This window comes from Strix aluco, chromosome 20, assembly GCF_031877795.1.
Source record: "Strix aluco isolate bStrAlu1 chromosome 20, bStrAlu1.hap1, whole genome shotgun sequence".
NCBI classification, from domain to species: domain Eukaryota; kingdom Metazoa; phylum Chordata; class Aves; order Strigiformes; family Strigidae; genus Strix; species Strix aluco.
Window position 1 is genome coordinate 12,029,616 of NC_133950.1, and position 13,585 is coordinate 12,043,200.

The window sequence follows — 13,585 nt, forward strand, 5'->3', positions numbered from 1 at the left end:
GCAAAATTGGCTATTCTTACCCAAATGTCACTTATCCCATCTGTACAACACCTCTTCTCATTGCATGTAAGTGGATTAAGCTAATGGGTCTCTGCTAGACCGATAGCTGAGAGGTTTCCCTTCATGGCTGCAGACTAAGCCTCAGACCACTGCAAAACGAGGTTCCTTCAGTGGCAACCGCGCCCCGAGTGCCGATTTTGGCAGGCTGGCCACCAACCCTCATGCTGCCTTTCCAGGCTCCTCCACCCCACAACTTGTGGGAGCAAGAGCATCCAGGCGGACCCTCCCTCCCTGCCCTCCCCTCCACCCCACCTGACGGTTGCTCCCTGCCAGTCCCTCGTTGCCAGTGGAGCCAGAAAGCAGGGAGCAGCTTCCTCTCTCCTAACTCTAATCATCCCAGCCTCTTCAGGGCTGTTTTGTAAGGATGGAGGTCAAGGATCAAGCCCAGCCCCACATTAATAATTTCCCAACGCTCTGTAAGGCTGCCCTGAAAGCTGAGGATTTGTTTTGCAGGTTTTTTTTGCAAGCTCTGTTTCTATTTTAAAAGGGTAATGGAAACGTACTACGCAAGGACTGGCCAAAACAGCTCCAAAATAATCTCCAGCAGAGCTAATCCCCGGTCCACCTACCTTCTTAATGTCCTTGTTATTCATAGGGTCATCAGTCATCTTGTGGAAGAGCAGCTCAATAATTTCTTTCAGCTCATAATTGTATCCTTTCCTTTTGCAGACAATCACCACTTTATCAAATAAAAATAAATACCTGCCCAAAGCAAGCAAATAAACAAGCAACCCAGTCAAACACCTCATTAAAGTCCTCATTCAAGGGGAGGCATTTGGAAAGCTCTGCAGAGCTTCCCACCCAGCGCAGCTCAGTGCTCTAACCGTGCTGTAATTTCACATTGATGGTGGTTTCTGTCAGTGCAACTCTAGGCGATAATTGAATAAATGAGCACAAGGGGAATCGCCAAATGAAAGCACGTGTAGTTTGGGAAAACTTGCAAGCGCCGTTGCTGACTCACCTGTCCTGCTTGGTGTGATTGACTATGGAGCGGACCTTCAGCTCGCCATCGATCTTCGGCCTCCCGAACTCCTCCAGCTTCACTTGCTGCAGAAAGCAAAGCAGGGCTGAGATCGGCAGCCAGGGCTGGGACAATGCTTTGGAGAGGTGCAAACCCAAACCTGCCCGGATCACACGGTGTGCTCGGGGCATCCCCACCAGCTGCTGAAGCTCCTGGGAACAGCATCGCCCTCGCCAAGGGCAGCCTGTGCACGAGCGTGGCCCTGGCATCAGGAATGGGACCACGGGAGATCCCGGGAGCTCCAGCACTGGCATCCCATGGCAACGCCCAGCAGGCAAAGCATTCTTGCAAGGTTTGGTATCGAGAAAGCAAAACTCCCACAAAATAAGCTAATTTCCAGGGGTTTCTACAAAACTAGAACTCTTGTAGTTTTGACTCCCATCCTGAACCAACACTGAAGATTCTGGGGAGGCTGGAACCCAACCCAGGGTTTGGTCAGTTTGTCTTTCAGCTCAAAAGCCCTTACAAATGTTGCTCAGTGCAGCACGGCCACCGAGCCACAGAGATCAATCCCCTTGCACAGGTCTTACAGAAAAAAAAAAAAATATCACGAAGCATCACCACTGGTCAGGAAAATAAATATTTCACACAGCTCCGTGTAGAGTCCATAATTATTTCCCTGCCGTGCCACGTGGGCTCTGTGTACATAACACCAGTCTCTCCACAAAGTTCTGCCCGGTGCAACAAAAGGAAACCCCGAGCAGAAGGTGCGTGGGATTGATCTGCAGACAGGAGCGACTGTTGGCTGACATCTCATCTCCCGCATGTCGAACCTGCTCTCTGGCTGCTGCAAGGAGGAGAAGTCGCTGCTTCGTGCCCCCATTTACATTCCTGTTTATACAGAGCATGATGTCTGATTGTTCGTGCAGATCAGGATTATCATGACTGCTTCAATCAAAACCTGTGAGCCACAACGGCCCACATCCCTCCGGAGAATTTTTTCAGACTTCTCTTGAAAATTAAGGACTTTGTCTGTTAAATAACCATCAATTAAAACTTCATTGTTTTCAAATGAAGTCAAGGCTTAAAGCCCCACCAAACCCAGGACCCCTCCAGGAAGCCCTCGGGGTGGGCAGTCCCCTGCGTCTCCCTCCATCAGCCCTTTTGAAGCATCTCAGGTGTCAGCCCCCACATTGCATTACCCCAGTGTAAAGCGTGACGGTGGAGCAGCTGCACCCACAGCTAACCAGCCCTCCCCTCCCACCCCCCGGCAAACATGCGGAAAAGTCTCTTGTTATAGGTTGAAGCTCTGCCACTGAATATTAAGTTAATGAGTTTCATCAGGGCTAAAGCGAGTGATGGGCTGCACAGGGTGGGCTGATGCACAGTAATGGGACCAAGTGTTTGATACCTCTGGAGTTTGGAGGATGAGATTCTCCTTAAAATACCTGAGATTTGGGGATTAGATGCATTATTATATGTGCCCTTCTCCTCCCACAGGCCTTGGGACACTTCCAAGTGCAAGAACATTCAGTTAACCTCTCTCCTCTTAACAGTGAAAGAAAACCCACTTTAAATAACAAATAAATATCCAATTTGGGGAATTCTTGCCCGCCCCTCTACACTCACAACATGAGGAAAAGCGGGAGAAACATTTTCAGTGTAACACCAGCACCAAAAGCCACCCTCCATCACAGCCAAATCAGTTTTGTACTGTCAGCAAAAACACTGTCCATGATCAGGGAGTGTCCAAACACGCAGGGATCTTTCTTGGGTAGTAATTGCACAGAAAAAGCAAATATGTTAATAATAAACAAATTAAAGTAGGGACTGAGAGGATTTTCCAACTTACCAGATTTTCTATAGAGCTCTGAAATTCACTTATTTTCTTTAAAGTCTCTTTATCCCTCTTTACTTCATTTATGTACATGGCCAAGTCCTTAAAAGAAAAGTGAATATTGATTTTTATTTTCCAGATGAAGCTAGTACCTTACCAAAGCAGAAAACACATGACCCTGGCTCCCCAAAGCCACGCTCCCCTTTGCCCTCAGAAGTCAGACCAGGATTCAAGCAGCAGCAGCAGCCTGGGCGGTGAGCAGAGGCTTTTTGTGCTTGCACCGCTGAACCAGGCAGGCGCTGCAATTTTTACCATTTCCCAGAAGAGGGCAATGCGTGAATCCAGTGCAGCACAGCAAACCCGACCCATGGCTTTTACCTGGTGAGAGCCCCGGCATCCCCTGCCTTTGCACCTGCCCTGGCAGCATCCTTCCCTCCCAGCTTTCATCACCATAATTCCCTTCATCCCTCCGGATACAAAAGCTGCGAGCCAGTCTCCGCTGTCAAAACATCCACGTCTGTAAAATAACTGCTTTGGACACCTGGCTGCACGTTAGCTGTGAACAGCGTTTGACCTGGCTCTGCCCCAGGTGCTTCCAGCTGACCTCCCTGGGTGCTCCACATCGCACCTGAGCTGGGGAGAGCGCCGGGATGCTCACGCTGTCCTTCCTGGGGACACCCCGCCACAGCATCCCCACCTCCAACGCCTCTGGGCCTCCGACATCTCCCACCACACAAAGGCTGTGTTGTAAAATAAGGAGACACCCGATGGAGCTTGTTCTTCCCTGAAAAGTTCCTTGCTTACCCAAATTTTGACCATCAAAGCGAAAGAAGCCTACCCCTTCCACTAGAACAAGTTCTTACACCCTTTGGAGCGTATTTTCTGTGCCTGTTTGTTTCTTATCTGCTCCCTGCCTCCTTGTCCTCAACAATAGCTCTTGTCAACTTGGATTAAATCTGAACACGGGATTTTTTAAGACATCCCCTCCGGGTCAGACCTTCCCCAGCTTCCCAACATAAGAAGGGTTAATCACAGATGATAATCACAAATCTACGTGACAATACTTGTAACATCACAAAATGGGATGGTTATGAACAATGACAAAACCAAAAGCCTTATGAAGTGGCATCCTCCAGCATGCTTGAGCTTTTGCTCCCTCCTGCTGAACAGGCCGTCTCCTGTGCAAACGGGAAAACATCCCACAAAGGGGTGCAAATCCTGTCCCTGCTTTGTGCAACTACCTATGCAATATGAAAGGGAGGTGAATCCCTTTGGGAAACGTAGCTCTGGCTGTAGATATTCCTCCCCCTGCACGGCTCTCGCCCCAGACAGCAGCAGCATCCGCCGCCCACTGGCAGAGCAGACAGAAAGGCTGGATTTGCAACGAAAAACATTACTTGTAAGTTGAGCCTTGGTTTACAGATCAATTAAAACCAAACTACAGGGCTCCCTGTGCCCCTGCAGAGCCCAGCACGGTCTGAACTGCACCTGCGCTCCCCTGGCGATGGGGCGCTGAAAGAGAAACCTCGCTGATGGCTGTGGGCAGCTTCCTGCAAAAAACGCTGAGTCTGCAGTGCACCCGGAGCATATATACATTTATTTATTAGCAGCAGTATTGGTGGGTGCCCTATTATGAGGCATAAGCAGCGTTCAACAACTGTCACCAGGTTTAGTGTTCATTTGAGGCCACGGCCTGGTGTTGTGCAGCAGCGGGCTGCGAATGCAACGTCCTTCAAATCACCTTAACTTTAAAGCGACCTACATATCAGCTCTGGATCCCCGGGCTTGCAGGGATAATGGCTGAAAAGGTCACCCAACTTATGTAAGTGCTGGGAAACGCAGCGTTGTTACAAAAGCTGCAGCTCAGAGGTAGAAAACAAAATGACCTGAGAACACAGGAGCAAGCCCAGGGATGAATTCTGCAATGCTCTCCAGAGGGAAAACCTGGATTTAATGAGCATCCTCAAGTCAGATTCTGCTGACGATGATCCCGCAGTGTGAGTGTGCAGGGGGGGACGTATCCAAGTCAGAAAGCATTTGGATTATTTTATTTTTTGTTGCTGATGGTTTTCCTGAGATCTTGGGGGTTTCAGCTGAAAGCTCAAAAAAAAAAAAAAATCTTTACACAAAGCAAAATGTTGACACCAGAAGTCTTCATTTGTGGACAGAGCATTTTCCTCTTAATAAAAAAATATACTTGGATAAAAGGATTCCCAGGCAGTGCCTGGATAACAGCGCGCAGGCAATGCTCCGCACAGACACGGGCTCCCATTTCTGCAATACTCCCGGACTTGCTGATACGTCTGGAGTTCCTCCAGATCCCTTCTAACAAAAACACTGGCACAGCCTCTTTACACACAGTAGTAATTAGTGAAAAGTCGTAACTTGTCAACAAATACCAGCTTCCCCAGCTGCTTAAGGAGGAAGATAACAGCGATGACTACTGATCTGCTGCAAAGCAATCGCATCAAATGGCAATCAATATACACACGCATGTCCAAAAGGAGATGCTGCCCTCCCTTGGGCTGTTGGATGGTTTTTTCCAGCTAAGTTTTTGTTGTACAGAAGCAGAGGGGTCCGGTGCTCTGTTTGCACCCCGAGCCCAGAGCAGCCCCACCGCCGCTCTCGCCCTCCCGTACCTGCATCGCCTCCAGAGCCTCCTTCAGCTGTTGCTTCTCTGGTCGGTCTGATGAATGGCTGAGCAGCTCCTGAAAAAAGTTTTAAAAAATAAAGAGCTTGGGTGTGCTAGGAAAGCTGCCCACATCCTGCCTGCACCAGGCAGGCTATGACCCGTGGGCAACAGCTGCCTGCTGCCAGGGCGGTGGCAGCGATGCCAGGGCAGGCGGCTGCGGCCGTAGGACGGGGAACGCGCCAAGCGGCTGGTGCTTGAGAGATCTGTTACACAGAGTTGACGGGAGGAATTTCACACATAATCAGATTATATGCAAGCTTACTTTATATTCATTAACTGCCTCTCGTGGCTAACAAGTGCAGAATTACCCTAGGTCACTGTACTTTAAGAGACAACACAAATATTATGTCGTGTTAAGTAGCTCTAGTAATTATTTCATTTGAAACGGGGAAAAAAAAAACCCTCACTCTGCATTTGGCAATGATTCACTCTCCACTGTAAAAGTTCAAAGATGCTACAGCGAGGATGGCAGCTGGAGAGAAGTGTCAATGCTGAAACACTTACTTTTAACAGGAGATGATATTTCAAAACTCTTTGCATTGGAACCACCAGCAGATCTTGCAATTTAAATTTCCCGTCCTGAACCTTTAGTGTGCATTCCTATTAAAGAAATCATTAAATCAGGAGTGAAGTGGCTGGGGGAAAACAACAGCTCCCCCACAGGAAAAGCCTCCAATGTTCCGTGGTTGTTACATTTTGCATCTGCAAACCCAGTTCTGATGACAAATGGCTCGTGGTCCCTACAAGCACCCAGCCGATGCCAGGGCTCCCACTGGGGGGGTTATCGAGGAATAAAACACAGGGGCTGGACCCTAAAATACAGACATTCTCATGCGACTGAGCTACTCGAGCTTAATGAGATACTGCTCATTAGGGGAGCACAGTAATGCTCTCAGACCTCAGGAAATGTCAAATGAAACGCATTAGCTTAACTCACCTCCTCGATGGTTTGAACTAATGCATTTTATTTGCGAGGGGCTGGGAGCAAGCACGCAGACAGTTGCTGTGGCTTTGCTGATAAGCATTAAGTCATTAAGATGAGCTAATGTGATCGCAGGAAGTTTTGCGACTGTTACCTTCGCCCAGATCCATTTAGGTACGTGACTCTGCTGTGCTGGCTGAGACCCCCTGCCTGCCCCCCCGGGAAGATGAGCAGAGTTGTCATGAGGGAGGGAGAGAAAGGAAAAAAAGCACAGCAGCAACTGGATGCTACAGCCACTGGCTCAATGCAAGATCCAGAGAAAGCATTTTAAAAAATTATTAAATGCAGTTTTATCCCTGAATTGGGTTGCTACTTTTGCACAGAAAAATCAAAGCGCATTTGTCGAAAACGAGGTAACATGTACAGACAGCCCAGCAAATTCAGATTAGCATCAAGACTAAAGCAGGAATTAAAGCTGGGTAAAAACAGCAGCTCGAACAATGCACCCCTTCTGGGGTTCCTTTGATTTACTTAATATCTAGATCCGTCCCTACTTACACTAAGCTTTTACACCAGGAAGGAGGACAGGGGAGTAATCCAGGCATTCGCCTGGGGTCTTGGGTTCGCCTCTGACTGTCCCTGATGCTGTGCGTGACCTTGGAAAGCCACGTGGCTCCCAGCTCGGGGATGCTCGGTGCCTTTGGGTCTCCCTGCATGACTCAAAGAGGAATTTCTCCACAGCCAGCCCCACTCAAAGTCACCCGGTTTGTTTTACCTTGGATAAACTCGGGGAAGAAAGCATAGAGAGTTTTCCTGGGGGGAGACGAAGGGGCAAGCAGAGAATCAGGACAAGACAACCCCCAGCTATGCTCCCTCTCTGAGCAGCACAGACTCACCCCCACATCCCTCCCCTCTCTTGCTCAATCAAACATTCCCAACACACCATTCTCAGCTCCAGCAAGTCCTTCCAAAACCCGGGACAAGGGGGCTGGGCAGCTCTCAGCCCCGATGCCCCATCCCCACTCACCTCCACCTTCTGCCTGACGTCCTCCCTGTTGGCGAGGAGGTGGTTGAGGGTGTTCTGGGCATACTCCATGTGGCTGCAGTATTTGCCGTAAATCAGTAGCCTGTAGAGGGGGAAATCACAAATTTAATCAGAAACACTTGCTGGCAGTTATAACCTGTTATAAAAGATATATATACTTATACACAGTGAAAGGACAAGGCAAACAGCTATTCCCCCGTATAACTGCTTAGCAAAGTATTAACACTCTTTTACGGCATGGCTTTTTAACATTTAAATCTTTTGAAATTTCCAGAGCTGGAGCCTGTGGGGGCGATTCAGCTCACGATGAGCAGAAGGGCCGAGCAGCCAGAGGAGCCTGCTCTCAGAGGTAGGATGGCTCATCCCTCCACTCCCGGGTGTGATATCTTTAACCACTGCTTCCCAAGAGCCGTGCTTTCAGAGCACCACGACAGTAAAGGGAAACCCGGCTCCACACTGAAAGACCTTTCCTAGAGCAGGTTGCAAAGCAGTTCTAGAAGAGGTACCCACATCCCAGGTACAACAATCCAAATATGAAAAGAAACAGCAAAGAGTTGGGCCCCATCCCTGCCCAAGCTGCTGGTCACCACTGGCGTTCGCCTCTCCCGGGGAGCAGCTCCGACCCCAGCAAGGGTCTGTGGATTAATTAAAACACGAGGATGGGCTGAGCACTGAACTCCTGCAATCCACCCCCATGGCTCCTTGGCTGTCAATCAGCTTTTTCTCATGACTACACCATCACCATAACCCCTTGATGTCTCGATTTGTGCCGTGCCACCCTGATGGCCACGCGCCACATTTCCAGCTGAGCCTCAGTAGCACCAGGGCTTCTGAAAGCAGAGCAAGGATGTGCTTCAAGACCAAACAAGAACAAAAATCCATTTCCTGAGAGCATTTCCGAACGCAGCTCGCTCAAGCCCATGTATTCATCTCCCAAAAAGCCTTCATTTCCCAAGTCACAGCTGCTCACTGCCCAAAAAACAATTGCCAACACCGTGGCTGATGCATGCCCCTCTCTCTGAAGGTTTCTGGATATTCCACCAAGTAAGGAAGAAGGCCAGAAACTCTTCATTCTTGAGACATGCCCAGAACGGACACAAGTGATGATAATTTGCAGCTCATCAGAGAATGAGAGGCTTCAAATCCCCTTAAAACCCAAGGATGCATTTTAGAAAGCTTGTTGTTCCTTGCAGGATGGGTGGTCACAGGGACCTAGAGATCAAGAGACTGGGTAATTTGGAAGAAGGAGGTTGTCACAGCCTTTGGAAACACAGTGAAGTTCTGTATGGACACCCCAGGCTATAATTTTAAACACCTGACACAAACAGAGCAGTTTTGCTGTGGATTGCCCCTTTCCCCTCCACTTTACTCATTAATCCTGCACGACAGGTTTGGGTTTTGCCCCCCTTCCTTGCCGTTAACTGTATTGCTGCTGATAAGACACATATTCCATCACACGCCGCAACTCATCCGTTATTTCAGGGCGTCATCTCTCGATGGAGACAATCTGGGAGCACCTGACCCGGTGTCACTCCGCAAACGTGGGACTCTCAGACCCTGGCGAGGAACTGAATAGAGAGATTTATGGGAGCCGCAGTCCCCGGCGAAGCAGCAGCCAATACAGATTATTCTTCTGCCTTTTCCCCTTGACAACTTCTGAACATGCACAATAATATCTACCTTGCCAGCACCTGGAGAGTCTCAAAGAGGCTTCAGGAGCATAAATTCAAACCTCTGGCTTTCAGAGAAAGAGATTTACAAACTATTTCCCTCCAAAAAAAAACCAACCTGCAAAGCAGAGGAGCAATACATCATCTTGCCGGGACATCTCTGAGGATACATAGGGAAGCAAGAGCTATTTGTCAGGGATACATTTGATGGAGGAAGGTCTTATATACAGGGACCAAGCAGGGGCTCTTGAGGTCCACATTCCCTTCTTGGTGGGGCAACACTCTCCCCCCAGGTGGGCTCATTTTCTCCTGCACCCCCATTTCCTTGTTGTAAAATGCAATATCATCATCTTTCCTGATGTAGGAAAGGATCCTGCCTATTTAGATCAGGTTATTCCAAACTCTTCATGCCCAAGAGCCCAGTTTTGGGGTCTTCTCCAAGCCAAAACTCCCTGCAAGCAGCAGTTTCCCCCGACACTGAGGCCCCAGAGACCCCCACGGGCTGAACACAGCTTCAGATCTACCATCACCACCTTGCCAGCCATTAGTCTGGCTCCTTCACTCACCTCTCAGGAAGGCTTTTAGGTCCCTAAAAACATTGCTTGCAAAATCCATTAGGAACTGGGTCGTTTTTTTCACCTAGCTGCATGAAACTCATCAGCTACAAGGGCTTTGCTGAGCTCCCACCAGCAAATTAACAGAAGCAAACATTTATTTAAAGGCTGTCAGCCCAAAAATGAGCCACGCGGGTCTCCCTGGGGAGCAATGCCATCTCCCTGACTCCTCCCGTGTCCCTTCCCTGCTCCTCACGTGCACAGCTCTGTCCCGAGCACAGGCAGCGGCGACTCGGGGATGGGTCAATGCCCAGGGATGGCACTGGCATGCACAGAGCCGAGACAGGAATTAGGACATCAAAATCACCTAAGCGAGTTTTATGAGTATTTTTAAAGTATTTGCATTCTTCTTTGAGAACTATTTTTCATTTAATACAAAAAATATTCCCCTTCTAACAAGAGGTACTGTGAATGATGGAATATTTGACCTTACGGTGTATTATTAATGCAGATGGTATTTCTGGACTTATTGACTTCTGAATGGCATTTCTGTGTCTAGACACTGGTTTAATCACAGTGAAATAACACCCTGGCACGATTCCACAATGAATCAGGCCTTTGATTAGTATTAAGGATATTAAAGGCTTTTATTAATCTTATCTTTGTGTTCTGGGGTACTCCTGCTTGCAGCTGCCAAAACACAGAATCTATCATGTTCGCAAAAGCAACTTTTACATTTACTCATCCCACAATAGGTGCGGGACAACAGCAACGTCAAATACACAATTTTTTAGAGCGAGCAATCACTTTGATCTAACCAGAGCAAAGTCTCTCCTGCAAAGAACTCATCCTATCACATTACAGGCCCTCAAAGCCCCACTGCTGCTTGCAGGAGAAGACTACTAAACCCTGGATGGCAGGTGAGATTTTACTCCATTCTAGGTCACCACAACCGTAGAGTTCCCATCTTCATCCCCTCTGATACATCCCTGTAAAGGCATTGTATGGTCAGCCTGAAAAACAGCCAGACTCGTACAGGATGCTGAGAGACCAGCAAAATTCAAGTGTAAATATGGGCTTGCAAGACCAAACATCCACAAGAGCCACACCGATTTATCCAGGTCAGTCAGAGAGGAGATGCCCCAGCCTCTGCCCCTGGGCGACCTGACATGGTTGTGACTGGATTTGGCTGCTTAAGTGTCGGCACCGACTGATGTTTCGGCTGCCTGAGAGCATTTAGCTCCAGAGGATACAAAGCTGGTCTGCTGCAACAGGCATTTCTGTTCAAAGCTTGGAGATGGGCCCTGAAAATATTAACCCATATCTGTTAAACCTGAAGCTGCTTGAAGACCAGGTTTCCTTTACCTCTCTTTGAATTCCAGAAACACTTTTGCCAGGCTGCTTCCTCCAGACATCATAGAGACGTCGATGGCTCTCAGGAAATTGAAGTGCACTTTAATTAGGTCCTACAACAAAGAAACAATCAATACTTTAAACACATCCAAACCGGGTGGGCAAACAGAGGCTAAAGAAATGCACATTCGCTACTTAATCAGGCAGTTGTTTTCTCTTATTTCTTTCTTCTTTTTAGCTGTTTCCAAAATAAGACAATCTAGCGACATGCAGCCCTAAATGGCTGTAAGGGTGTAATTCTGCCAAGAGGTTACACAGGGATAAATGCCCCAGGATTTCCATGTGTTTTAAAGTTCCTTTTTGTAGGTCTGGAGGGAGCAGAGGAGATGGGCAGGCTCCAACCCAGACCCCGTGCAAGCCAGGATAGAAATAAATCCCTTCATCACAGTGTGACCAAACCATCTCCAAGTACAGCTAAAATACACAGCCCCAGTCCTGGAACATCCTCTGTATAAAATAGTTTTCTTACCTACAGTTCACATAATCCCTGACTCTACATAACTGAGCATTAAATATCTTCTAAACCTGTTCAAGCTCCGCAGCACATGAAGGACTGAACCTCTACAGGTGAATGCACAAATCTAACAGAAAATCCGAAAGCCTTCTCTTAAGCAGGAAGAAAGCTGAGCTGCCGTGAAAAGAACAAAGATTTAAGCCACAATGTCTACACCATTACCTCCAAATTGATAAAAATAGCTTCCATGTCTTGGGGAGTCAGTACCAGCCTCAGTGGGTTCATATAGTTCTGCAAGAGGTAAATGGAAAAGGGATTGAAATACTGGAGAGGAGAGAACAAGAGGGGGGCGGGTTGTGCAAGGGAGGTATTTTTCCTTGCCTCACTAGTTGCATTCACCTGGGCAGGGAGAAGCCAGGTTTTAATGAATTTAAGCACTTGCGAAAGCAGACGAATGACAACGTGTTTGTCAAGACCAGGCTGTGCCAAGGACCCAAGCAGGAGCCAGGTGACCCCGTGGGCACATCCTCCCCCGAGCTCCCCTTGGCCCCCCCCAGCGCTTCCAGATGTGGGACGGTGCAGGAGCCCCACCCATGGGTGGGTGCACCCCCCTCTCCTGCTAAATCTACAGGAGGGGGATTTAAATGCACACAGTTTCATCACCTCGCTGCAGTGGGGAAGAGCTCGGAAGCGTCTTTTCAGCTCTTTGATTATCTCACTAGGATTTTTGCCCTTGAAAAAGTGCCGATGATGCGATTACACTGGAAATGCCTTTCTGAACAAATACATATTAATAGAAACGTCTACATGACTTGTAACTACAAAAAAACCCCCCGATGCAATGCACCAAAGACAGGAACCTCTACCCATAACACTGTCAGAACCTACTAAGCCTTCACAAGCTTTTTTAATAGGTATCAAAGCAGTAATTTAACTCTTCCTTTAGACTGAACCAGAAGTGCTGTGGCTGTTTCCAAGGAACAAGGGTTATTTACATAAATGACATGTATGTTGGGACATTTTCATTGAAAATAGGAAATGTTATTCCATTGTGCCAGTTTCACTCACAGCTTCTTTGCAGGAACTTTCAGCAGAGAGAGGCAAATAATTGCAAAAGGGGAGGAAACAAAAGCGTTAGGAAGATTAGAAATGGCAGCTTCATTTTCACTATTGTTCTTCGTTCCTGCTGCTTTCCCCGGAGCAGAAACCACCTCCAGGCTCCAGCCGTAGCCACAACTCCTCGATCTTGCTGAGGTGTTCGTTTTTATTTTTATTTAAAAGAAAGGCACAACAATAATTTATCAAAACCAATTAAACCCCATGAATTTAAGCAGCAAAATATTACTTTTAATCCAATTAGTTTCAATGGCAAGTCAGCACAGCTTCAGCACTTTTGAAAAACACCCAGAATAAAGAAATTATTCTGTAGCAATCAAAGTGATAAGATATCTGCAAACACAGCTCTTATTGGCGAGACCGGCCTGGCTGAGCGAGGAGCGGGAGTCTCTTACCCCGGGGTAGGGGGAACACAGCAAGATGGTTTTCAGCCTATTTTCAATATGCAGCAATCAGAAGAAATATGCTGCTTGGCTCCTACAGTTAGAGGCTGCACATTTGTGCTTGTCAGTATGGGTTTTCTGGATTCCCCTTCTCTCCAATTTTACATGTGAATGCATCAATCCTGTCTCATCACATCTGCCAGCTCTCGCAGCGAGAACGATTACAGCTAGATCAATGCAAGATCAAGTGATGATGTGGAAGGCGATGGTATAGAAAAGATAGCTCAGTTCTTACCTTTTCTATATCTTCAAGTGTTTTGTAGTATTTGGCCTCAGTTTCTTGGATTTCTAGCAAACAGCAATTTCTTTTGTCATCTTCTGTCATTCCCATTTTCTAGAAAAAGCAAAAATAACGCATGGTCAGATACTCTTGAGTGGTCCAGCAACCTGCTCATGTGGAGCAGAGCTCCAGTTCAGC

General features: G+C 47.7%; 1 protein-coding gene across 3 annotated transcripts in view; it reads right to left on the reverse strand.

Annotated features, from left to right (window-relative positions):
• The window catches only part of VAV2 (vav guanine nucleotide exchange factor 2), a 149,344-nt gene that overhangs the window by 12,966 nt on the left and 122,793 nt on the right, over positions 1–13,585 (reverse strand). For all 3 annotated transcript variants that reach the window (XM_074845922.1, XM_074845919.1, XM_074845920.1), the window contains exons 6-14: positions 13,403–13,501; positions 11,831–11,899; positions 11,107–11,207; positions 7,500–7,599; positions 6,055–6,150; positions 5,498–5,566; positions 2,874–2,960; positions 1,022–1,107; positions 630–762 (exon numbers count right to left, since the gene is read on the reverse strand). In XM_074845922.1, the coding sequence (XP_074702023.1) occupies positions 630–762; positions 1,022–1,107; positions 2,874–2,960; positions 5,498–5,566; positions 6,055–6,150; positions 7,500–7,599; positions 11,107–11,207; positions 11,831–11,899; positions 13,403–13,501 (840 nt within the window). The remainder of the gene's footprint in view (positions 1–629; positions 763–1,021; positions 1,108–2,873; positions 2,961–5,497; positions 5,567–6,054; positions 6,151–7,499; positions 7,600–11,106; positions 11,208–11,830; positions 11,900–13,402; positions 13,502–13,585) is intronic.